Source organism: Trachurus trachurus (genome assembly GCF_905171665.1).
Source record: "Trachurus trachurus genome assembly, chromosome: 10".
NCBI classification, from domain to species: Eukaryota; Metazoa; Chordata; class Actinopteri; order Carangiformes; family Carangidae; genus Trachurus; species Trachurus trachurus.
The window spans coordinates 37,436,806-37,464,511 of NC_139894.1; the positions used below are offsets into that span (position 1 = coordinate 37,436,806).

General features: G+C 41.3%; 1 protein-coding gene across 3 annotated transcripts; it reads left to right on the plus strand.

Annotated features, from left to right (window-relative positions):
- Positions 1-27,305, plus strand: LOC310992126 (ETS-related transcription factor Elf-2-like). Of its 3 annotated transcripts, none has more exons than XM_083980123.1 (9): positions 1-273; positions 2,427-2,510; positions 9,839-10,130; positions 13,830-13,937; positions 20,032-20,148; positions 22,189-22,272; positions 23,790-23,982; positions 24,090-24,347; positions 26,172-27,305. In XM_083980123.1, the coding sequence occupies exons 2-9, from the start codon at positions 2,436-2,438 to the stop codon at positions 26,725-26,727; spliced, it is 1,683 nt and encodes a 560-aa protein (XP_083836249.1). In that variant the 5' UTR covers positions 1-273; positions 2,427-2,435; the 3' UTR covers positions 26,728-27,305. The 3 variants fall into 3 exon arrangements, with proteins under 3 accessions (XP_083836249.1, XP_083836250.1, XP_083836251.1); XM_083980124.1 differs by having other exon boundaries at positions 20,035-20,148; XM_083980125.1 differs by lacking the exons at positions 1-273; positions 2,427-2,510 and adding an exon at positions 6,953-6,978.
- Positions 27,306-27,706: the final 401 nt, after the last annotated feature.

Sequence of the window (27,706 nt, forward strand, 5' to 3'; positions counted from 1 at the left end):
GAGGCGGCGCGCCGGAAAGCTACAGATAGCACAAACCTACCAGCTTTCTAAAGACAACTTGAGGGCCTGCATACGCGTGCATCCTTCGGATTTGAACCTGGGATGTTATAGGTGTCTGCAGAGTGATTTCCGAGGACGGGGCAGTTGCAAACGGTTGTTTATGCTGGCAAAGTAACGCATTTTGGCCTCGTCAACTTGGCTAGCATTAGCCAACATTAGGCCCCAGCTAGTGTTAGCCGTGGAGCTTTCCTTTCGTTATCAAAGCAAAACAAGGTAAGATGAGGAAATCCGTTGCTTTAACACACCAACTGGCTCTAATACGCCACAACCCCGAGTGTAGATGCCACAATTTACTGCTACATAGTCATTGTTGATGGACTCCTTGGTTAAAATACGATGTATACACTCGCTAGCTAGCCGTCTTGCTAACTGGTTCCAGCTCAGTAACTAACGTTAGCCTTCGCTGAGTTATTGGGCTCTGTGAGATCTCTGTTTTGAAGAAGCTCGTGTGTATTAATTTGTATCTTGCTGGATTTGTGATATGATGATGCGGCTGAGTTGACTTAGTAAGTAGCGGGACATGAGTTGAGAAACATTAACGTTAGCTCAGTAACGTCACTTGGCTGTAGAGCTACGACTGCAGACTCAGCACGGGGAAGCTCAGAAAGTAAACATTAGCCTGTGTGGACAGAAAGGTCGCTGAGTGGCGTCCCGAAGAACAAGCCGGTGTTGTTGGACGTTCCCGGTTTTACTATTTTTTTTGACAGGGACTGGTCTTCGGCAAGTGGGTCTATTTTCTTACGTGCACGTTTAACTGAGTTGTTAACGGACTGTCCGAAGAAGTCCCCCCCCCCCCCAACATAGCAGTTGAATCGTACTTTTGCCATTTTATTCATGTAAAAGCACAATCTGACGGTGTAAACCGAACCCAGCTGCTTATACATTAGCAATATATGTCTTACACTTCAGCAAGGACATCGACATTGGGGGGGTTGAAATGACAAATAGGACGTGGGGGGGTTGAACACTGTACAACTTACACATTTGGCGTTTATTGGCTATGAGAGATGGTGAAACGCAACAATAATATAGTATAATAACATACTGTATATACAGCTCTGGAAAAAATGAAGAGACCAATCCCCAAATGATCAGTTTATCTGGTTTTACTATTTATAGGTAGACTATGTGTTTGAGTAAAATATCAAGTCTTTTCAGACCTTGAATAATAATAATAATGCAAAGAAAACATTTTCATATTTATTCCTAAAGAACACAGCAAGAATATTTTAATTCAGGAAAAGAAAAGAATGAGTGTCGTACATGTAGAGATGCTTTGAAGAAACATTTAGTGAAAGTGGTCTCTTTGTTTGTTTCGGAAAAAATTAAGAGACCACTTTCACAAATGTTTCTTAAAAGCATCTCCGTATGTATGACAGTCATTCTTTTCTTTTCTTTTTTAAACACCAACACAAACACAACTCATTCTACTTAATGAGACACTGATGAGGTCATCACCTGAACCACATCTGGTTTTATATAAAAAACACTGCTGGGATTAAACATTGACATTATCCCACAAAAACTGATTTATAAACTCTTCCTGAGTTACTTTTTTTTTTTTCTTTTCTGAGAATCTGTGGCGGACCCAAACGAGTTAGGCTAATTAATGGGAAACACTGAGATCCATTCCTCTGTATTTTCTAAAGCATTTCCCACAATCTATGATGTTAATTTATGAAAATGAGCTATTTTAGAACATAGTTTTGAGGACTCTCTCTCTGCTCTGGTAGTTTCATTTACTGCTGACATGTTTCCCTAACAAATGAATTAAACTATAGGATTAAATGGAAAATAAATCGGAAATAACAAGAGACGGATGCGTTAACAGCTGTGGTTCTTATATTTTTATATATTATTGGGGGGGGGGGGTGATTGGTGTTCCCCTAATGCTTTTTTGGGGGGGCATGCCCCCCCCCAAAGAATGCGTGGTTACGCCCATGCACTTCAGCAGAGTTTAACTGTCACTATGAGCGATTAACCAAGTCATAACCAGCTACTACCAGCAGTACTACGTATCACAGAGGGCAAATGTGTGAAGCGGCTTCATGGGATTTATTGTGTCAATATACAGGTCAAAAATCCACCTGACTTTTATCAGGGTTCATCGTTCAGGGTTTTGATACGTTTTTATAAGTCAAAGATGTTTTGTTGTGTCTTGTTTTAAGTTGGATGCTTGATGACGGGAAATCACCAATAATTTCATCACATTTGGTTAGCTGAAGACTTAATGTTGAAGTTATCAGGACAAGGTTCTGACTGTATTTAAGTGGAATGACATTATCACACTTAAACTGTAAATCCTCCAGCTTTGATGCATTAGTATACCTTCCCCATCCTGACTTCTTGTCTTTTCTTTTTTATAGGAATGAGTGATGACTTCTGTGGTGGTGTCAGACGGTGGAGGAAACATAGTGGAATATGTCACTGTGGTGGAGGAGCCCATACAGGTAAGCCTGTTGCTACTGCTGCTACTGGCAGCTATATCAACAACCCAGTAGAGTTGCACGATACCCACGGTAGCCACGGTACCCCGCGGTGCCGAAACGTAACGGTTCCTACTATACTAGAAATTCTACACGACGGTACTACCGTGGATTACTACTACGGTGCCAGTTTCCGCTACATAGCGGCCGCCTCTCCTCTCCTCTCGGCTTCTCACTGCATGTAAACAAAACCCACATGCACCCACTGCAACCTAACTACACAGCTGCTGAATGATTGGCTGTTTGCCTGTTACTGGTGATGTCCGGGGATATGATAGGCTGTTTCCGTACGCTGGGTCCGCCCGTCTGTTATCTGATTGGCTGTTCGGACTCCATGAAGACAGCTGAGACAGCTCCGCTCCGATAGAAATTTGCTTCAAAACAAACAACGAGCTAAAGTTCTGTCTCGCCCAGACGCGCACACGGCTTCACAAACACGAGACAACACACTGACCACGGCAGAAGCACCGGGCGCGAGCGGCGAGTCTGCCGCGGCGTCGTCGTCGTCGTCAGTGGCACTTAATTAATTTAGCTCTGTTTATTTTCTCATTGGCTAATATCAGGCTATATGCTCCGTGTACAGGCTGAGGAATAAAGAGTTAAAGGATGTCCAAGTATAAAGCACCTAGAAAATGCATAAAAATATAGTTTTCACAGGGAATCAGTTCCTGTTCATTGTATCTTGTCTTCTATGGTTTATTATGTTGGAGAAGAAGCATTATTGTCAAATAGATTTTTTTTAAAGACAGTGGATTTGTTTTTATCCTAAGTTGATTATTTATATTTGTTAAACATTAATGAATGTGCAAGAGACTGAATGGTTATTTATTTTCAACCATATCAATTCTAACTTCATTTATTTGTTTTTTATTGCTTATTTAAAAATATTTGTTTCAATCTAGTTCCTACTTCACCAGTATTATGTTTATCATGCACCAAACAACATTATAAGTAATTAATAAGTATTTATAACTTGTACAAATACATTGCAGTTCATAAAAATAGTAATAATAAAAACAGGTTGCAGTATCGTGATATTACCCGGAACCGTGATACTTTGTCTGGTATAGTACCGTGGTTACTCATTTTGGTATCGTGACAACTCTACAACCCAGTCATCAAACTCATCAAATACAAAACCCAACAACTCCAAAAGGCTGTCGTGGACAAGTTGTGAGCTGCACATTCACCACGCTATGAGATAATAACGGAACATTACGAGACAGAGTTGTTTTAGAGGGAAATTTATGCAAAACCGCTGATGCGTGTTGTGTTCAGGGACAGTTTTTCAGCAAGCAGACTCTGTATTTACCTCGAAAACGGCTCCGTTTCGTAACGTTGTGTTATTATCTCATAGCGTGGTGAATGTGCAGGTCACAGCTTGTCCACGAAAGCGTTGTGGAGTTGTTGGATTGTGTAGGCTATTTGATGAGTTTGATGAGGGAAACCAAGAAATCCCATTAGCCTCCGTAGCGTAGCTCTGAGCAGCTCACGGCTCTGCTCCGCCGTTCTAAAAATAGCTTACACTGACAATTAAAGGTAACAAACCTACTGCTATGACTATAGGGATTATGCCAATGGGCCAATTTGCCAAAATGTTGAACTATCCCTTTAACATATCAATACCAACAGACACAGGCAGTAACTTTTTCTAGGTATATTATGACCAACACAATATTTGGTGAATTGGTCTTTCCTGCCACTACACTGTTATTATGATATTAGCTCTGATATGAACTATATGTTATTATTTAACTACTTAAATCACAGGGGCATACTGATTTGTTGATCTCAGCCTGATGCAAACAGAATAAAACTCCATATCCAGTCACACAAGCAGCTGCATGTTCCTGTGTGATGTTCAGGGACAGGTCAGGACAGTCTGAAGAGCTTTGAGGTTAAAGTTTATGTTCATGAAGAGCAGGGTCCAAAACTTCATTCTGGCTGGTAAGTGAATTTTTTTTACCAGCCAGGCAGATATTTTACCAGCCAACCAAGTAAAAATTGCGTTTAAGTGCTGTATATTGCTATCAGTATTATTTAACGTGTCATTTGGGTCTTATATGCGATTCTCAATCAATATTCTAGTAGTATGCACTAATACTAGCAATTAGGGGTGTGCAAAGCATCCGGTATTTGTATTTGTTGAGGGGGGGAAAGTATTTCTATTTGTATTTGTGTTCGAGTAAAATTCAAAATAGGTGTAAAAATCCAGTTTTTTTGAGATACACTTCTAATTCTAATCCATTATGAATCCACCACCACCTGCTGAACAGACAGAATAGAAACACATGAACTATCATTAGTTGTTTAGGATTGTGTGTGGTGTTTTTAATCATATTTTTTAAAAAGAATAATAATTAGTTAAAAAAATATTTTTATCAGGAATTTCTTTTTTTCAATTACTAGACATTTAAGGCGACCCCATCTGAATTCCAGGCGACCCCACATGGGGTCCTGATCCCAAGGTTGAAAAACACTGCTCTACTGTCTTTCCTGTCTGCTCTCAAAGAGTGTGTGTGTGTGTGGGGGGGGGGATAATGTAGTGTTGATTCTCTCTCTCTCTCTCACACACACACACACGTGCACACAAACAAAGTGGCGCGCGCTAGGGATGGGCATCGATTTTCGAATATTCAAACAGTCGTTAAATCGTTAAAAATCGAATAGTTCATCATATCTGGAAGAAAAAAAAAAGTTGTATTACTGGCGCATTACAGGATTGGTTAAAACACACAATGTAATGTAGGCTACAGATTGTCCAGTCCTTCTGACCTCAATTTGTTTTGATAGTCAGTCTACTGCCATACTACCATTCTACTGTTTTATGCTGCAGTCTGCTGGGGCAGCAGCATATCTGACCTTAACACAAGGAGAGTGGATAAACTGGTCAAAAAGCTGGCACAGTGGTTGGTTGGAGTCAGGACTGTGAGACACATGCAGTATAAGATGCAGGGCTCCTTAGACAATACCAACTAACACAGAATGTATCCATTAGAATAACCTATCCCAAGTAGATTTCTGCCATCTTTAACTGCTTTTGTGGCACTATGTGGATTATATTGTGATCAGTGTGAAAGTCAGGTGCAGCTGATCATGGATCAGAGTCTGAGAATGAGACAATGGTCATCAGAATTGTTACATACAAAGCCAACATTAAAAGTCATTTTTGTAAATCTTCACTGTTTACAAAACCTATAATATAAAACCTATGATGATGATAATAATAATAATACAATTAATTAAACACAGTACCTTGTTTTGAACTCTGAGATTTTGAGGAAAGGACATACAGAAAATATATCCATACACAATCAAAACATTTCTTATTAAAGCGATACTAAAGAACTTTTATTTTTGGTTGAGTTTGGCGGCGCCAGTGGCCCAAAGCGGTAGTGTTTTGCCTGAAGGAAGACTCCATTTCCCATGAGCACTAGCATGTAGCGTTGTAAACATCCTGATCTCCCGATGCATGGAAATGAACAGAAGACGTCCAAACTAAGTTTCTGTTACCAGCGGATCATTTCACAGTAAACACACATACACAATCATTGCTGCTCCCTCCTCGTCGTGACTCGCGAAAGTGAAACTTAAGTGAGAGCCGGGTTCCTGCCATGCTCCTCAAAGCTGCTTAGTGCCAGTGAAGGAGATACAGACCATAATGATACAGACCCCCTCAGGCCATGACAGAGGTGTCATTCAACCTGTTATAAGTGGATGTACCATCACTGCGGCTCTGCCCCTTCGTGCATCTGTGTTAAGGGACCAGTCCAACTTGTTATCCAGGTGTACACCTAGATATTTCTAGGTTGTCACCACCTGTCACTGGCTGAAGAGGGGGCTTGGAGCTACGCTACATTACATTGTCAATTGCCAAATATGTTTTCAAATTACATGACAAAACTCATTGAGTGCCAACCACGTAATTTCTCGTTTTTTGTTCCCATGCGTTGAGTGCCAAAAACGAAATTTTTCGTTTTTTGCTTTTTTTTTAAATTATGAAAATAGACACTTTAATACACATTATATGTAAATTTGGGGACTCTACGACGAGGAGAACTGAAATAGATGACGATCAAAGTCACATGACAGCTCATGATCTGGAAGTTTTTATCATAACTCGGCTTTTGCAAACGGAGTTCTGCATGCAGATGCAGCGCAGCTGCTCTGCTCTCACCCGCGAGGCTCCAGCAGCTCGGAGCAGAAACAGGAAGCTCTCAGCCGACTGTCCCGCCCGGTCTTCATCTGGAGCAACACCGTGTCCTCCCCAAAGTCCTCCCGCGGTAAAATCTGATGGTCTCTGGACCAAAGCAGACCGGCATCACCGACCCGTACCACAGAAGGACCGCGACCACCGGTGGGACCGGTCTTCCCGAGGCGCTGTGGCCGACTGACCCTCACGCTCCGCGGCGAGAAGCTGTGACACGGCACGGTGCGTCTGTGTTATTGTTGTTTAGTGGCGCCCCCCGCCCCCGCTGGTGGTTTTGTGAATAGAACAACCATTGTTGTATATATTTATCTTATACGAACCCTTTGATCCAGAAATGCGAGTGTCAGAAGAGCGACAGACACAAACAGAGCACCTTTCATAAAAGACGCTCTATCTCCTTTTCTAGGAAAAAAGGAGGGATTTTGGTGAAACCCAGCCATGTTTAGCTTGACTTTTCTCAGGAACGGAGGCACGTAGAAACAAACGGTTTGTGGTCATTTGAAGCATTAAGGTAAACCTTTCAATTGAGCTACAGTATGTGTTGGTGGCAATAATATAGAATACACTATGGCTCTACATAAAAAGTCAAAAATGGTCTAAATTGCCGGTACACTTGACTAAAACTTTGGAAAGGAGCGCGGCACTCAATGAGTTAAACATTGATTTGTCATTTTTTTTTAAGTATTTTTTTTTGGCTTTTTGCCTTTATTCGATAGCACATAGTAGAGATAGACAGCAGTGTTTCACATTAATGGGCTCTATGCACAGCTCCACTACTTCCTGAACTTAAGGCAGCTCCTTTACTTCCTGTCTTACATTATTGGACAAACTGATTAATCCAGGTGTGTCTAAGTTGGCACAATGGTCAGACACACCTGGATTAATCAGTTTGTCCAATAATGTAAGACAGGAAGTAAAGGAGCTGCCTTAAGTTCAGGAAGTAGTGGAGCTGTGCATAGAGCCCATTAACGAGAGTGTGGCGGGCCGCCACAGAAAAAAAAAAAATTGACGCTACTTTTCCAAATAAAAAGAGAACACAAAAAATGTCATTATTGGCTCTATTTTAACTCATTGAGTGCCGCGCTCCTTTCCAAAGTTTTAGTCAAGTGTACTGGCAATTTAGACCATTTTTGACTTTTTATGTAGAGCCACAGTGTATTCTATATTATTGCCACCAACACATACTGTGGCTCAATTGAAAGGTTTACCTTAATGCTTCAAGTGGCCACAAACCGTTTGTTTCTACGTACCTCTGTTCCTGAGAAAAGTCAAGCTAAACATAGCTGGGTTTCACCAAAATCCCTCCTTTTTTTCTAGAAAAGGAGATACAGCGTCTTTTATGAAAGGTGCGCTGCATGTGTCTGTCGCTCTTCTGACACTCGCATTTCTGGATCAAAGGGCTCGTATAAGATAAATATATACAACAGTTGTTGTTCTATTCACAAAACCACCAGCGGGGGCGGGGGGCGCCACTAAACAACAATAACACAGACGCACCGTGCCGTGTCACAGCTTCTCGCCGCGGAGCGTGAGGGTCAGTCGGCCACCGCGGCTCGGGAAGACCGGTCCCGCCGGTGGTCGCGGTCCTTCTGTGGTTCGGGTCGGTGATGCCGGTCTGCTTTGGCCCAGAGACCATCAGATTTTACCGCGGGAGGACTTTGGGGAGGACACGGTGTTGCTCCAGATGAAGACCAGGCGGGACAGTCGGCTGAGAGCTTCCTGTTTCAGCTCCGAGCAGCTGGAGCAGCAGCGCGGGTGAGAGCAGAGCAGCTGCGCTGCATCTGCATGCAGAACTCCGTTTGCAGAAGCCGAGTTATGATAAAAACTTCCAGATCATGAGCTGTCATGTGACTTTGATCGTCATCTATTTCAGTTCTCCTCGTCGTAGAGTCCCCAAATTTACATATAATGTGTATTAAAGTGTCTATTTTCATAATTTAAAAAAAAAGCAAAAAACGTAAAATTACGTTTTCGGCACTCAACGCATGGGAACGAAAAACGAGAAATTACGTGGTTGGCACTCAATGAGTTAATATAAATTCTTAGAACTATAACATATGCATCAGTAAATAATCAGTAAATCAGTAAACAGTCACTGCTGCTGCAGGATTCAATTTCCATCAATATTAATCTGAACTCTTCCTAAATTAAAACATTAGTGGTCTGTTTAAAATGAATATCAACTTGTTTTCTTTGCATTATTTGAGGTCTGAAAACACTGCATCTTTTTTTGTTATTTTGACCAGTTGTCATTTTTGGGAGAAATTGTTATCAGTAGTTTATAGAATGAAACGCAAACGTTCATGTTACTCAAACACACTCACCTATCGTTTCCCATATGTAGACCAAATTGATTCTGCCCCCCCCCCGTCAACGCAATATCGTTCCGTTAATTCATCTCCGCTTAGCACTCCATCTCTGATCTCTGCCCGCACATAAACACATACACACAGACAAGGGCGCACGCTAAATGCGCTATATCGCGCTAATTGCTCAGCTGCAGCGCTATATCTCAGTTGTAACACTGTACTACTCACCCAGTTAAAGGGGAATTGCCGTTTTTTACAATCTGGACCTTATTTCTAGGGGTTAGGGTTAGCTAAAGCTCTGGCTAGTTGAGCTAAAAATGGACCCGGATGCCGATGCGGAATCATTATGATCAAAATGAGCCGGGCAGCGGTTGGAGATGACATCATCCAGGTCAGAGGTCAGTAGGTCAACCTACAGACCCCGGATGTTGATAACAGCTAACCCCGGACTCAGAGGGGAATAGCACTAGCCTATCAGAACAAAATATTGGTGAAATGAAGGAGTTTCTCTGCAGATAATGTGTTATTTAGAGGCTGCATTCTGCTGCCCTGTAGACTCCATTATATGGATATACGCGGCTCTCGGCTGGAGCTCATTTCATCACAACCACTTGTAATGACACCAAAGTTATCTGGGGGAGGAAATGATCGTATTTTATGCTAGAAATAAGGTCCAGATTGTAAAAAATAAACGGCAATCCCCCTTTAATTTCTGAACTGCGAACAGAGTGACTGTGACACTTTGCCGTATCTTTCCCAATTGTGTCTTTCAGAGTGAGCAGCATCCCACTGAGGCGGAGGAGGAGGAAGGGGAAGAGGAGGAGGAGGAGGAGGAAGAGGTGGTCCAGCAGGAGGTGGAGGCAGTGATCATGGAGGGGGAGGTGGAGGAGGAGGAGGGCGTGGTGCTGCAGGAGGAGGGCTGTCCGGCCGTCATCGTGGAGGAAGTGCCCAGCGCCCAGGTGGAGGAGTGCTACTCGGCCCAGGTCCTGGTCTACGATGACGAGACGTATCTGATGCAGGACGTGGCAGAGGAGCAGGAGGTGGTGACCGAGGTGGCTGAGACCGGTGAGGCTGTGATACATCACTTCATCAACCATCTGTCTCCTGGCAAATGATTTATAACATGATTCAGTCTCATGGTGCGTTCACACCAAACGCAATGGACACAGTGTCATCGCCCGTAACGCGAGTATCTTGTCGCTTGTAGGGCTGTCCCAAACAATTATTTTTCTCCCAATTAATCTATCGACTATTTTTTCGATTAGTCGATTAGTCTAACGATTAATTTTTTGACTAATCTAACGATTATTTTTTGGTTGACGATTAGTCATTTACAAAAAGACACCTCTGAACACTTCTCTTATTTAAATTCTTCAGATACTCTTTCTGGTGTGCATTCCTCTAAATCAGTGGTTCCCAACCTTTTTTCCTTTTGTCAAAGACAAGCCTTTTTATTCTATTTTGTGCCATCCTTATCCATCCTTATTTTGTTTTATTATATTTTGTTCTATTTTTATTTTGTCTTTATGTCAATTTTCCTTTGTTGTGTCATAATTGTTATCAAGTCCCTATAAGCAGGTAGGTTTTATGTAGGTTTTTGTTCCTATTGATTTTGATAGATTTTGATGATTTTGATTATCCAATTGTAATGTATTGGATGTATTATTGGAATTTTAAAATTTCAATATGCACAAATCTAATTTTGATAACCTCACAACCTCAGAACAAACAAAGCTCTGTGGACCCCCTGACATCTCTGACGCCCCCCTGAAGGGGGCCTGGACCCAAGGTTGGGAACCAGTGCTCTAAATAATCTTTTTTTTTTGGAGGGGAAAAACTATGCCACATCAGTTTGCTTTAACCTGGAAAATAGACAGATAAAGCAGAGTGCACACTGAAATATTAGCACAATGATTTTGAATAGGCACATTTATTTAGTATAGTCATGGAGCAGACCAGTGTTTCCTCTAGGATTGTTCTTTAAGCCGGGGGTGCAGGACATCACCCTCACTTATGATCTGCTGCTGTGCTGCGTCCGGGTGCACAGAGCAGCAGCGGAGTGGATAAAAAAAAAAAAAAGAAAAGACGACACAAGGACGTGTTTACATCTAAGGATACATAAAGCAAAGAGACTGTGGCTGGTGGTCTGATTGTCCGACGAGGGAGGAGGGCGCGTGGGGTCCACGATTGGACCGTATGAGTTTCGTTTTTACCGCGCACCCTTCGCTCTGTGTGTGCGTGTGAGAGAGAGAGAGAGAGAGAGCGTCAATACCGGCGACAGAGCGCTATGCGGAGATGAATGAACGGAACGATGTTGCAGCTTCAGGTGCTGGTTCCTCACCGTGGTGCTGCTGTGGTACAGCACGTGTTTTTCTGCTGCACGTTACAGTCTATGGTTCACAACCCGACGGTGTGTTGTACCTGTCGACGTATTTACGTCATCGACGTAATTGTAAACAACTCGATGGTGTGTTGCACGTGTCGACGTAACTATTTACGTCATCGACGTAATCGATTAGGTCGATTAATCGGGACAGCCCTAGTCGCTTGACACATTTGTCACATTTTTCACCATCACTTCATCGCGCTATGATGCAACCCACCTCCCGCTATTTTCTTTCTCTCCTCAACCATGGCTGAGAAATATTAATATATGAAATATTCACTAGGAGGAAGCTGTAGGTCCTCTGACCCTCTGCATGCGTTATCTTTTTTATTCCGATCGCGGTAAAAGTACGACGTTGTGTCATAAAGCTCCAGGAAACGGGCTTGAATGTATATTATTGATCTGAGGAAAATACACACAGCCCCTGGGTTGTTTTTTTTTTTACACAGCCACAGTTCTTCTCTGGAGGAGGGTCTGGTGAGAGACTACAGCCACAGTAATCTTCTCCACCATGTTTTGAAATGTGTGTCTGGTAGCTGTGTCGGTGACGTGGTGGTGACAAATAAAATTGCCTTGCCTAGTGATTACATGCAAAAACACAAAGTTTATACTGTTTATACTGTACACTATATAAATTAAGTAGTGTGTCATAAGGATTCCAGTCATGTACCATAGATATTTGATTGTTTTCTGAGTGTTTGTTGTGGTTGAAAGAATTGCCCCCATAGGTTAGCGTTGTGGCTATCCCTAACGCCTGTTAGCCATGGTGTAACTCCGGTTTGCCTGCATCAATTTTAGTCACTTTTTTTGCTCCAACCAACACTGGGTGACCATCAGGAAAACGATTTAGGGGTCAAAAATGACCGGAATTCTACTTTAACTTGATTATGGGCTCTAATGCACAGCTCCACTACTTCCTGAACTTAACGCTGCTCCTTTGTTTCCTGTCTTACATGATTGGACAAACTGATGAATCCAGGTGTGTCTGACCATTGTGACTACTCAGACACACCTGGATTCATCAGTTTTGTCCAATCATGTAAGACAGGAAACAAAGGAGCAGCGTTAAGTTCAGGAAGTAGTGGAGCTGTGCATAGAGCCCATTGGTGACAAAGCTGCAGCTGTCATGTTAGTGTCAACAGTGTGTGACAGCAGCTCTCCTCTCCTCTCATTGTTGTAACTTGATTCTGTTTGTGGCCGTGGTGTCGTAAACAGTTCATCCACATCAGTGTTGGTAGCAAACTGTGCATCCTGCATCCACAGTTTAGAGTTCAGCCACTGTCATTTTGGTTGATGATTTCAAATTAGTTCTTGACATGATTTTAAATATTTTTAAAAATTATTTTTAAACATGATACATGTATTCAAATCATGTAGCTTCTAGACTTCTTGGAGAGAAGTGCTGCTACTTTTAGGTCCAACATCAGTAAAGTGCCTCCTGCTGGAAGGAAATGTAGTTGTCATAGCAGAGCACATGACATGTGAAGAGGGAGGACCAGACTGCCACTACAAAACATAAATAAGGAAGTACACATTTCAAAATGGCTGAGTTTGCATTTTTGTCATGTTGTGAAAGTCCAGAATTGTTATTTTTCAGGAAATGAAAAAAACCTTGTGGTTTTGTAATAACTGGACATAACATCATCAAACTTGGTATTGTGTCTTTACAAATATATATATTTAGATATTTTTTTATTTAGATATTTGAATGTGTCATTACTTTATTAATATTTTACCCAAATCAGGCTCACGTGGAGTTAGGAGGTTTATGACCAACGGAAGTGGGGATAGAAGGTTTTTGCCGTCACTGATTATTGACGGACGCATCGGCTACAGTAGCTTATTGCGTTACGTTATCATCAACTTACAGGTTACATAGTTTATTGTATTCTATTTTTCTCAAAAAACTATGTTTTTCCTGTTGTTTAATACATGTGGCCGAAATCTATAAAAGAAGTGCACTATAAACAGGTAAATGACGGACTAAACTGCACTTCAACCTACCGCTTTCCACCAGCACCTCCACTTCGCAGCACCTCCTCCGCATCTCAGGCCTCAAAATAAATCATTTTCCTTTACAGCGTATGTGTAAATTAAACATTTTGTAGCTATGTAAAGTTATTTACTGTAATCTAACAATGCAAACACCGTCTGAGTGTCTCCAATCCATGGATGTATTATAGACCATAGTCAGACGTAAAGGGTGACCAATAGTACTGATTTATGGGAAAAAAATAAAAATCATGATTTTTGGACATAGGAGGTTTGTGCCTGACAGCGACGCTATGCTTCTCTTTGTGTTGTTATGTGATGTCACAAGTCTTGATTATAACTTGATCATTAACAGTAGGCATGTGTCTGTTTGTTTTCTTTCTCAGTGGAGATGACGGGTCATGACATCATGTGTTTCGACAAAACATTTGAGGCAGCTGAAGCGCTTCTCCACATGGAGTCTCCTGGAGGACTGCACAGTGAACGCAACACGGGTAAACACACTTCCTCCTGTGGGCTGGTACTGTCTGTCGTCTCTGTGTTGGTGGCGAGGTACAAACATTTCAACAGCAATGGTCTTCCTCAATGCACAAAGAACCAGGAAATGCATCACGTTTAAATACTGTCAGCTAATCATCACTTCCGCTCTTCAAAATAAAAGAGGTTAGAGGTTGTGAGTTCATCTTGGAGGGGAGGTAATTGCTCTTTTGCAGAGAGAAGCCTTTTGGATCCATCAGCTCCAGACTGAGTTTCCCCTAAAGCAGGGGTTCCCAACGACCAGGGGCCTCATTTATCAAACAGAGTGTAAAAGTGCTACTAAATTTTGACGTATGGCCGAAGCCAAAAATGGCGTACACCCAAAATATTTACACCCTTTTCAGATCTATCAAATTGCGCGTACGCACAACTCTCCGCAGTTTCCATTGATAAATCACACCGGACCCAAGAAAAGTGCAGATGCCTCATATTCCGCGCCCTAAACAGCCAAACACAACCGTGTGGCGGCCTGGGAAAACCCGTCGGAAGTCACTGACGTTCTAATGTGGCAAATAGCCAAAATAGGTGGAACTATGAGTACTATTTCCACGATTTTGATATTTTGTGTGATTCTGGTACTTTGAACTCTCTACTACATCGTGGTGAATAAATATTTTAAGAAAACAAAACGGAAAGTACTTATTTTTATGTTTTTGTGGCGAGTAAAGTGTTTATTTTTCAGCTGAGCCACAGCACAGCTGATCTGCAGCAGCAGCACTAGAGGAGAGGAGCTCCGTTGTTGTTGTAGAGGTAACATTCAAGGACCCTCGGAAAGCAGAGAATCCCGCGATTCAGATGCTTTTTCACAGCTGATCTTTATCATAAACGGTTCGGAAGTTATAATATGTTGTTGATGTTTTGTAAAACATGTGCAAGTACCGATAAGTCCGGTTTAGCGCCGATGCTACGTTCTGTTTAGCATCGAAGCTACGTTCGGTTTAGCGCCGATGCTACGTTCAGTTTAGCATTGATGCTACGTTCGGTTTAGCATCGAAGCTAAGCTAGGTTTAGCGTCTGTTCCCGTACCGCGTGATTACACGCACCCTATACGGTCCCTTCTTGTCATAGAGGCACCATTCAAGGACCCTCGGAAAGCAGAAAATCACACGATTCAGATACAGTCAGTGTTAATTTTGTCGGCTATTTTTCAATTTAGTTTTAGTCTTAGTCTTGTGTCAAATGCCCTTATAAGTTTTAGTCATATGTAGTCAGCTTGTATTCTTTTTTGTTTAGTCACATTTAGTCGACGAAAAGTCTTGGCATTTTAGTCTAGTTTTAGTCAAAGAAAATCCAAAGTATTTTAGTCTAGTTTAGTCAATAGTCTTTTTTTAGTTTTTGAAAGCAGATTGACAGTAGGCTATGTTAATCACAACTAATCTACTCAAACCAATATTGACAGGCAGCTGTCAGATGAGCCAACTTTCCAGCTTGTGTGTGCGTTTATGTAGGCTATTTGTCAGTATCTAAACAGAGATGCACACACACACACACACACACACACACACACACACACACACACACACACACACAGCGCAGAAGCGACCGACCAGCGCGGAGACGCGTCTCGGCCAGGGACACACCGGCCGCAGAAGCGAGGCGCCGAGAAGCGGAGCCCTTTGATGTTAACGATTGTGTCGTTCACACCAGCGCCGCGGCGCAGCTGTCAAGCTGACTGTCAAGCTGGGCAGGAAGTCGCACAAAGAAACAACGAGAGAATCCGGTTAATTTTCAAAATAAAACACGGCGATTGACAAATGCAATGATGTGAACGGGAGGGCTCCGGTTCGCACATGATCTCCGTTGCTCGGAGCTTCGCAGCGATTCCGCCGCCGGTTTACAGCGCCTGCGCCCCCCGCCCCCCATAACCAGTTTGTAGCCTACTCGCCGCACATAGCACAGACAGCACCGGTGTGTGTGTGTGTTCCTCACTCAGGCACACACACACACACACACACACACCCTTGGCAGCAGCGCAGGAGGAGAAAAACATGACATGCATCCAGTGAAGGCACTTTTTGGATTGTAATTTAAAAGTCTGTGACGAAAAAAGAAAGAGACATTTTATTAAGTTTTTATTTGATTAAGTAGATTTTGTCTCGTCTTTTTTCGTCAACAAAAATGCGTGTAAATTTCGTCACAGTCAGTGTTTAAGGGCATTGATTTCGTCTCGTCTTCGTCTCGTTTTCGTCATGAAAAAAACCATCGTTGACGAATATTTTTCGTCTCGTCTCGTCTGACGAAATTAACACTGGATACAGTTTACAGCTAATCTCTATCATAAACGGTTCAGAAGTTGTTTAATGTTTTGTAAAACACTCGTCTTTAGAGGGTTAAAACAGAAACGTTCTAGTTAAAGCCATTTTTCTCACTTTTCAGTTTTTTGGTCACAATGGATTAAAATGCCCATAACTTTTGATCTGAAAGGGCTATCTCAGTTATTCAAACAGTTATGAATGGCTGAAAACTTCTAGTTTATGGAAATATCAAAACATTTAAATGTCAAAATCCCACCATGTGAAGGGTTTTCCCAGGTCACCATATGGTCAATGCAAATCAGCACGTGCATATTAAGTAGCCATGTGTGCTCTGGAAATGTGTGGAGTGACGTCAGTGGAAGACGGTGAAGACAACGGACGGAGAACGGGGAAAGAAGCGAAATTTCTCTGAAAGCGAGATACACGGCAATATCAGTCAGAAAAATGATCTTGCATTGAAATAACACAGCTACAATAAAAACAAAGAACTCCCAAATCTGAATGAAACAGAGCAGAAAGAAGAATAATCATATTTAATCTGCCCCTTTATTTTAGATGATGTCACAAACAATTTGCAGCCCTTTCCACTAGGCAGTTCCAGCTCTACTCGACTCAGACTCGGTCCTGCTCTCTTTTTTCTCTCCTCTCGTCAGCTCCAAACACTCGTCTGCACCTCGTTAACTCAGGTGACAGAATAACAAGTCTCAGTAGATCAGTGTGCGCTGCTGCCCGTCTGTTTTTAAACTCGGTGGGTTTGATTCTTGTCGAACGTCACACTTGAGTGTGTAAAAGCAAAAAAATAATAAATACATAAAAACCGAGTAGAACCGTGTCGAGACGTGTGGGAAAGGACCATAAACCCCCCCTAAAGTGTCTCAACCCATTTTGATTTATCAATAAACATACATTACACATATATATTGCATTATTATAGGGCTTATAGTGCCGTTTTCATCCGCGAGCATTTTCGTGTAAACGGGGCCCAATCTACACTTCCGGTCGTTTTATTTTGGAAATTTTTCCACGGCACTTCCTTCTGTGCGTCTTCCCAGCGCTGAGCAATTAGCAGGCAGGTCCACAAGCGCTGGAAAAGATGACTGATTATATATTATTATTATATTATGGTGAGTTGTAAAAAAGAATGCAATAATTGCATTAAAAACGTAACGGAAAACCATGTGACCGTCTACAGTCGTTTTTGTATTATATGTGTAATGTAAACAGGAGAATGTAAAATTGTCCACTAGTGAACGGTCCACAGTGATTCACCCTGTCCTAAAGGACTTAATTATTGTTGAGATGTGTGTTTTTTTTATGATTCTTTGTATGTTTTTTATGATCCATATATGGTCATGTTTTAATGACATGTTCTGTGGCTCACCTATTTGGCTGCGACATGTTTTTCTAGCTTCTACATCATGTCCTATTAGCCCCTGTGGTCCTATTGATTGTGTTTATTGTATTTTTTCTTCATATGCACTTTATTTATTTTACTGTGCTTTATGATCTGAATCTGATTACTCCAGTTTATCTTGTAACGTTTATTTTATACCATTTCTACTTCATTGCGCTTCATGATCTGAATTTTATTACTATTTTTCTTTTTCTTATTTAGCATATGCACTTTATCTACCTCACTGTGCTTTATGGCCTTTATTCTTCATATATTTTATATGCACTTTATTTACTTCACTGTGCAATATGATTTGTATTTTGTTCATTTGTGTACATTTTATTTTGAAAAGCGGAAGGGATGATTAGCTGACAGTATTTAAACGTCAAGCATTTCCTGGTTCTTTGAACACTCAGGAAGAAATTGCTGTCGAAACGTTTGTACCTCACCACCTGCTTCATTAAAACACCGTAAGGACATTTTGAGAGTGTTGGCCTTTCTACCCTTTTTATGTTTATTCGAGCCGTGCACCTCACTGACTACTTGCTGATCCCTTTTCATGTGCTCAAGGATAGAATTTTGGTTTTCAAAGTTAGAGGTCAGTTTGACCTCACAAAACACTTTTTTTTTTAGCAATGACTCATGGAGCAAATGGGACAAAATTGTGCACAAATGGTTACTGTTTTACATGACTCTGGATAAAGAGGGTGGTGAAGGAAGACAGCCACAAGGAGGTAATAATCTAGCTCATTCTGGACCCAAAAACAGAACTAATTGTAATAGAATTTCTTTTCACCATACATCATTTCTATGAGGTGTCCAGAACAACATACTAAAAGTCCTAAGACATCCTAGTTGGGGAAATATGTTTAATTCTCATTGATTTACTGTATATAAAGTCTATGGTGCCAATAAGGCCAGACAACGATATACAACCCAATTAGGCTATATCTTTTTCCTTTACTGCTATCACAATGAAACTTTACACAATGAAAGTATCCATGAAATGTAACATTTTTTGTATTACAAGTTTCTTTGAAAATTTGTTTGAATATGTAAATGAGTCATACACTAATCAAATATGCACAAACCCGAATAGGCATATTTTTTGCTTTACTCCTACCACAATCAAACTTCACACAATGAAAGTATACATGAAAAGTAACATTTCTGTGTTTCAAGTTTCTTGGAAAATTAATTTTAAATATGTAAATGAGCTCAACACTAATTGACTTATGGTCAAGAAGCCATAAAGCAGCAAAAACAGGGGCCAAATAACTTAGTTCTTAGTCCTGCTCTTATGTTGTTGAACATAGTTCAGCATATTTAACATAACATCACACACAGTCGTTGAAATGACTTTGATGTATTCTGACTTTCTTCTGATGTTCTCTGCAAATTTGGGGGAAAGTCATTAGGTAAGGCTTGTTCGCTTGTGGCTTTATGGCTTCTTGACTATAAGTCAGTTAGTGTTGAGCCCAAATAAATTTTCCAAGAAACTTGTTATACAAAAAAATTTTACTTTTCATGTATACTTTCATTGTGTGAAGTTTCATTGTGGTAGGAGTAAAGGAAAAGAAGAAGCCTATTCGGGTGTATTTTGGGCATATTTGATTAGTGTATGACTCATTTGCATATTCAGATTCATTTTCAAAGGAACTTGTAATACAAAGATTTTTACTTTTCATAGATACTTTCATTGTGTAAAGTTTCATTGTGGTAGGAGTAAGGAAGAAAATATCCCCATTGGGGTGTATTGTTCTGGCCTTATTGGCACCATAGACTTTATATAGAGTAAATCAAACTTGGATTGATGAGAATTAAACATATTTCCCCAACTAGGATTTCTTAGGACTTTTGGTATGTTGTTCTGGACACCTCATAGAAATGATGTATGGTGAAAAAAATTCTATTACAATTAGTCTGTCGTAAATCGATTCTAGTTTTCTGAAAAGAAATTCAAACGCTTTTCTGCTTTTTATTTCCTTGAAATAAGCTTTTTGTTTTTGTTTAATAATGAGTATTTGTATAAAACTACGGTACAAATGTGTGTGGTTGAACATAACGTTTTGGAAAACATTTCCTCTTTTTTGTAAGGAATTTAGTTCAATGTTAAGTAACCAGACACTACAGTTGAATTAATCATTTTAGCATTGTGTAGGTTGTCCTACATTCAGTAGCTCAGTTTTGAATGCTTTGTTTCAGTTTTGGTCTGCACAGATCATTGACATGACATGGCATGGATGTGTCTACATGTTTTGATGCTGGTCTGGTCTGGGGTCTATCTGGATCTAGTCTCTTCAGATAATCCTCCTGCTGTGAGATGCTGCTTGGACCATATAGCTATGTCATTCACTAATCTGGCACCAACAACAGTGTGAATGTTGTCTCATTTGACTCCAGCAGAAGATGTGATGATGGAGACGGTGGTGGAGGTCTCTACAGAGTGTGGGCCCATAGAGGAGGAGTCCTTCCCTATCCCTCCTGAGTGTGAACCTGCTGCAAAGAAGAAAAGAGGAGGTCAGTGTCTCTGAACTGATTGTAAAACACAGGCTCTCTGATGTGTCCCGCTTCTGTCCAGTAACTTAGTCCAGTCCTTTTATGAAAAAAGGTTGAACAAATTGCAACAGAAGCAAACTCAACTGATTTTGTATCCTCAACATGTCCTGAGTGAGGGAAAAAAAGCCCAGAAGAATCCCATTAGGAGAAAGTTTAGAAAAAGACCCAAATATATCCCATTTATACGCCTATTCATTATTTTTCTCACGTGAATAGGGTAAAATGTTTAACCTTTAGATATCTCCATGAAAATTACTGAGTTGATTACTTACATTAAAACAAACACAAAATGTATAACAAGTTTTTGAAATTCTTTGTTAACATGAGCAAATTTGCATACATTTGCATAAATTCCACCGTTTTGACGGCACATGTGCGTATATATAATACATGCTGTGGTGGTACCAGCTTGAAAATTGGAATGAGTTGACTCCATCGGTCAACCGACAAGGAACCACTTTAAATTTCAAGATGACTGCAATTTTTCAAGATAGCCACATCCTTAGTAGAGCAGGTATGAGCAAACAGTGAATAATCCAATTAAACCACAGCACCTTTACATGTGGCGTCAAAACGGTGGAATTGATGCAAATTTATGCAAGTTTGCTCATGTTAACAAAGAATTTCAAAAAAACTTGTAATACATTTTTTGTTTGTCTTAATGTAAGTAATCAACACAGCAATTTTCATGGAGATATCTAAAGGTTAAAAATTTTACCCTATTCACGTGAGAAAAATAATTAATAGGCGTATAAATGGGATATATTTGTGTCTTTTTCGAAACTTTCCCCTAATGGGATTCTTCGGGGCTTTTTTTCCCTCACTCAGGTCATGTTGAGGATACAAAATCAGTTGAGTTTGCTTCTGTTGCAATTTGTTCAACGTTGACCCCTTTTTTGGCCTAAAATTACTGGACTATAGTGGCACTTTTCCATCCCTGAGTTATAGCACTGCTCGGCTCTATTCCACTCAACTCAGTTTTGGACATTTTCCATTAATTGAGTAATACAAACAATTAACAGACAGTGTGGTTTTGCGCACAGCGGCCATTTAAAGAAATAGTTCACCAAAAAAAATGAAATTCAGTCATTAGTGACTCACCCTCATGCTGATGAATACTGCAGAGTAGTTTTTTATCCCTCAAAGTGCATCTGGAGACCCGGCGGGAGGGGGGTTCATAGTCCAACGAAAACTTTACATGAGAGTAATAGGGCCTGACACAAAAAGGTCCATAAAACTACACAAAAACCATTTAATATTCCTCCACACTGCTTGTCCACTGCAATCCAAGTGTCCTGAAGGGAGATAGTCCAGAGTTTACTGGAAACGACCTCATTTAGGACATTTTTACAGCCTAAACAGTCCTGGACACAAACAGGTCCATAAAACTACACAAAAACCTTGTAATAGTCCTCTGTACTTCTCGTCCGCTGCATTCCAAGTGTCCTGAATGGATATAGTCCAGAGTTTACTCGAAACAAGCTCAATACAGGACTGTTTAGGCTGTAAAAATGTCCTAAATGACGTTGTTTTTCGAGCAAACTCTGGACTATATCTCTTCAGGACACTTGGATTGCAGCAGACAAGCAGTAAAATGGAATATTACATGGTTTTTTTGTAGTTTTATGGACTTTTTTGTGTCGGGCGCTATTGACTCTCATAAAAAGTCTAACCCTAACCCTTAAAAATAGAGTTTTAGGGTTTCTATGTGGAAGAAATGCCAATATGAAAAAAAACAAAAAACTGTTGCAGAAACTCTGAAACCAGGCTCCTTGTGTATGGGCCTTTATCACCCATTAAAATGTCTTGAGAGTGGAAGAGATGGGCCGGTGAGGTGGGGAAATGTGAACAGTGATACAGAGCTTGTTTGATATGACACAGACTGAGAGTGATGAGGGAGCATTTACCTCAGGAGGGAATCTGTGAATGGTGCTTCCAGATTATCATGACCGTTTTGTGTGTTCATTTTTGTATGTATGTGTTTTTGTGTTGTGACGGCAGGTGGTCGTAAGCCTAAATCACACCAGCCTGCTTCCAACGGCTCCTTTGACCTGGGGATCAAGAAGAGACAGAGGGAGGGCAAAGGTTTGCATCAGCTCTCACAACATGAAGCACATATGTGACCCGTTCTATCAAAATGAGTCGGATGTCGCAACGTTCCATTTTTAGATAATCAGCTGATAACATGGAAAACCCATAGAAAATCAAAAAAAAAATGTTTACCCTAATTTCAAAGCAATGACATTCAAAGTTTCACAGTCCAGATAATTGAGAAAAGGCACGTAAATGATGATTAAAGTTGACTTGCAAGTCCCACTCCCGTGACCCTTTTCAGTCATTTTAAAACCAGCTCATTAGCCATGCACATTAGCAATGCGCTTCTGGAGGGTGGGCGGAGACTGCGCTGCTCTGCACCCGCCCAGCCACCTCCTCGCACCCCACCCCCCGCTCGCTGACAGCTGGACAATTACAGATTCAGCGCGTTTAGCATAAGACTCCACACTGGGATTCGATCCCAGACTGGAACATAGTCCATAGTCCTCTACAGCTGAGGCTGTGAAGAGCCTCCCCCTCCCGTGGCTTCTGTAGCTCTGTATTGTTTCTATTTTTTTTTAGTTCATGTTTGATATCGAACTGTTCTGGGTTTACTAAGATAGGCTACTTAAAGGGATAGTTCACCCAAAATTGAAATTTCACTCATTATCTACTCACCCTCATGTCGACTGCTGGGAGAAGTTTCAGAGTCCTCCGTGGCTTCTCTGAGTTACTGGGGGTCTCGGCGTAGCAGTGCATGTCCATATAACGGTTGCAAATGGATACCAACTGTCTTCATAACAAAAAGACACACCAAAAAACATCCAAATACCTCCATGCTGCTCGTATGTAATGTCCGTCTTGTATTGAAGCCCCGAAATGTGAAATTTTCCCGAAAAAAATTAAATAAGTCTATATTTCAAGCTTGTTTTGTAGCGGAAGCTTCTCTTCCTGGTCCGGCCGGCGTCAGTGCGATTACTGACGCCGGCACAAATCGCGCAAGATTTGGCCGGACCAGGAAGAGGAGCTTCGAGAAGCTTCTGCTGCAAACAAGCTTGAAATATAGACTTATTTAATTTTTTTCGGGACAATTTCGCATTTCGGGGCTTCAATACAAGACGGACATTACATACGAGCAGCTTGGAGGTATTTGGATGTTTTTTGGTGTGTCTTCTTGTTACGAAGACAGTTGGTATCCATTTGCAACCGTTATATGGACATGCACTGCTACGCCGAGACCCCCAGTAACTCAGAGAAGCCACGGAGGACTCTGAAACTTCTCCCAGCCCTTAGTCCACATGGGGGGGAGTAGATAATGAAATTTCAATTTTGAGTGAACTATCCCTATCACCTACAGCTGTCAGTATATAACATAAAAAGTAATGGGGAGAGGACACATCCTTGTGGTGAACCAGTATTAGAAATCTAGAGTTTTAGACCGGACCCCATTAACTAAAACCTGCTGTGTCCTGTTTGTCAAAAAGAATTAAAAGCAAGGCTTTTACATAGAAGACTGTAAAGGTAACTATATAATGCTTCATGCTCTGCTGCTGTGTTGTTTTCTCAAGGCAACACCACCTATCTTTGGGAGTTCCTGCTGGAACTACTGCAGGATAAGAACACCTGTCCCCGGTACATCAAGTGGATGCAGAGAGAGAAGGGCATCTTCAAGCTGGTGGACTCCAAGGCCGTGTCCAAACTATGGGGGAAACACAAGAACAAGCCCGACATGAACTACGAGACCATGGGCCGAGCACTGAGGTCCCCCTCTTCTCTCCACATATGTGTGCTAGTCGTGAGCAGTTTGTCTCTGTGGTAGAGAAGAACCCGGTCCTGACGCTCACGTTGACGCTCCTCTCTGTGTGTAGGTACTACTACCAGCGTGGCATCCTGGCCAAGGTGGAGGGCCAGCGGCTGGCCTACCAGTTTAAAGACATGCCAAAAAACATTCGCGTGATCGACGAGGAGGAGGAGGGCGTCGAAGTAGAAGACGCTGAGTGTGTGGTGTCTGTGTCTGGCCAGCACCCGGCTCACCATCAGGGCCCTGCCAGCCTGGTCACCTCCCATTCTGCCACCCAGCCTCAGCAGACCTATGTCACTGTCATCCCCAGCAATGCAGCCACCAGGTCTGAGTCTTCTTTATCATTTACTATGTTAGAAAAAGCTGATTGAAAGTTGATTTTTTTTTTTTATTAGCTCATTATGTCGTCAATTCATCATCATCATCAAATTTTATTTATATAGCACCTTTCAAAGCAAATCAATGCCGTTCAAAGTGCTTTACATTTTGATTGAAAAAGTGTGTATATATATATATATATATATATATATATATATATAAAGAGTTGAAACAAGAAGAATAACATGGAGACTAATGCACGAAGATTAAAAACAACAATAAAATATAGCAATAGTAGAAAATAACAACTTTTAACAACAATAAAATGTAATAAAATAGAATAAAATAAAATGCAGGATAGAAATATAGGGCAAAAAATAAACACTCAAAAGAAAGATAACAATAAGAGAGAAAAAAAGTAATAAAATAGAAGAATGTAAAACTGTAAAATAGAATAAAATCACTATGAGACTATAACATGAAAGCCAGATTAAAGAGATGGGTTTTTTGCCTACGTTTGAAAGTGTCAAGGATCGTCGGTTAACGAGCGTCGGTTATCGGTCGGAAAAAAAATTGAAAATGTGCATCCCTGGTGAAAAGAGACAGGAAACACAGACTGTTGGCCTCCAAGAGGACATTTAACAAAGTGTTTAGGTCTATGCCAGACTCAAAGTAGTGTTTCTAACCCTAACTTGTAGAGATATTTTTATAGCACCCTTAGAAAAAGGCATGGAGAGTGTTCTCCTTTTGCTAAACAGATTATATTTCACTAGGCCTAACACCCAATGACTAACCATTGCTGCTGTTATTTAATGCAAACATCTTACAGGGAAACTTTTCTATGGTATTTTCTTTTTACTTCAACACTTTTTTCAATCTGTTCAGTAAAACTGATACTTTAAGCAACACTTGATTATTTTTATTTATACAAATAATGGATATTCTACATAATTTAGCTAAACATAGTTTAAAGGTGTAGTATGTAAGAATTCCCCCCCATCTAGCGGTGCGGTTGAACATATTCTTGATGTTGCATTCAGGTGAAATGGGGCAGACGTCAGACAGAGGCTTGTTTATCCTGTTACATGCAGCGTCTGTTGTCTATGTTAACAAGTGGTCCGCCAGCAATATTAGATTTTTGCTAATAAAAAGCAAAATAAGTTCCATACTGGGGCTTTAAGTAGTCTTTGTTAGCTTAAAATTCTGAACTTGCATGCACATGGAGGCTGCAAACATAATGGACCAGACCAAATGGGCTGAATTAGTAGGGGTGGGAGAAAAAATCGATTCACATAAGTATCGCAATATTTTTTTGATGATTTTTAAATCGATTTCTTTTTACAAAAATCGATTTTTTTTTTCATATATTGTGCAATGTGCATTTGTTCGCCTTTTTTAAATACCGAGAGTCCAGGTTTTGAAAAGGGTTTAAGTTCACTTTATAATGGAGTATGTTCATTTATTGGCTCCTACAGTGTTTGTGTGCAGATAAATGTTAAAATGCAGCATTTTACCTCAGTCTATATCTCATTCAATAAACCTTAAAAACTGACTTACATGTGATGTGTATTTTGGGGGGAATATGGTTCCTGGAATAGTCTGCATTTTTAACACCAGCGAAACAGTTGAATGATTATGATTGTCTACAGACTAAAATTCGAGAATATCGAATATTGTCGAAAAATTGTAGAATCGCAATTTAAATCGAATCGGCATCCAAAAATCGGGGGAAAGGCGAATCGTCTCAGCCCCTATGAATTAGCCTACTTTATCCGCTGTCTGTTTCATGCTCATGTAACATCTCCTCCCTCCCCTGTGCTCCGCTCCACAGGCCCATCAGAGCCATGCCCTTGGTCATGACCAACTCTCTAGGTCAGGTGACGTTAAATTCCTCCTCCATCCTGACCACCACCACAGGAGTCCCGGTAACCGTAGGGAACGCTTCCACCAGTTCTACCCCGAAACTGGTGATCCAGGCTCTGCCCACCATGCTCTCTGGCTCCAAAGCAGGAGAGAAGATCACCATCATCACCATCCCAGCCAACCAGCTCGCCACGCTCATGCAGGCCAACCCGACCGGCCAAATCACACAACTCATCCAGGCCAAACCCGCAGCCGGCAACACGGCTGCAGTCCAGCTGACGGCCGGCCGGGCCGTGCCGCAGCTCATCCTGGCCAAACCAGCAGCAGTGGCCCAGCCGTTGCCCCAGTTCCAAATGAGCCAACCTCACCCCGCCCTGCCCAAAGCCCCCACCCCCACCCCCACCCAGCCCCAAAAACCCTCCAACTGTCAGCCCGAGGCCACACAATCACAAGTAGCAGACGCAGAGGCCCTGCTCTCCTCCAGCCCGGTTGTTGCAGCATCAGCAGATTCCACATCGTCCTGAAAGAGCGGTTTGGGGGTGGGGGGAGGGAGGGAGGGAGGGGGGGGGCACTGCTGAAGGAGTGCAGGACACATACCACACCTCCTTCGCCTCAGACCTTCTCTTTCATTGGCTTAGACTGTCAGCCTAATGTTCGTCTCCAGGGACACTGAAGCCCTACCATGGATTAAAGGGACTCTACGCATACGTGCGTGTACATGCACGCTCACACAGACACACACACACACACACACACACCCTTCAGAGCTCAGAGAACATGGGCAGCCTTAGATTGTACATGAAAATCCTTTTGTAAGCAAACCTAATATAAAGCCTGATAAGACTTTGTTGTAAACAGAAGTGTACAAACATTTTTTGATACTTGGCAGGTTATGTGTTAATACAAATGTAGTCAGGTTTCATCTTTGTTTTCTCCTCGATTTCAATCTCTTCAGAAAAAGGGAGTTAAGGATGTCTGTTGATACGGAACAACTGAATGGTATCTTCCACATTTGAAATATGATATACTATTTTTTTCTTGTATTATCAGTGTAATGAAGTAGATTTTACTGAATATGTATTATAAAAAAGACAAATGTGAATTAAAACTGTCTAAAGTTGTTGTTTTTTTCACCCATCTGAAAAAATAAACGCTGTATCTTCAGTGCCTTTTTAAGACCAGTTCAGAACTGGTATTAATATCTGTTCAGGATGATTCCATCGCAAATCGACAGCTCTTGATACAATTGTGAAGCACAAAACAGACTCAGACTGCATTTGAGATCTGATCACTCTTGTTACATTCAGAAGTTGAAGCCACAGACGGTTTCTGTCTGTCTCATTTTCCCGCACAAACTGTCAGACGTCCAGAATGTCAGGATTATTTCTCTTCGCCGTGAAAAATGTGGCAACCAATGATGCGTCTTGTACATTTGGGATTGGCTCCAATCCCCCTGTGATCCTGCATGGATAAGCGTTCTAGACATCGGATAGACGGACATAT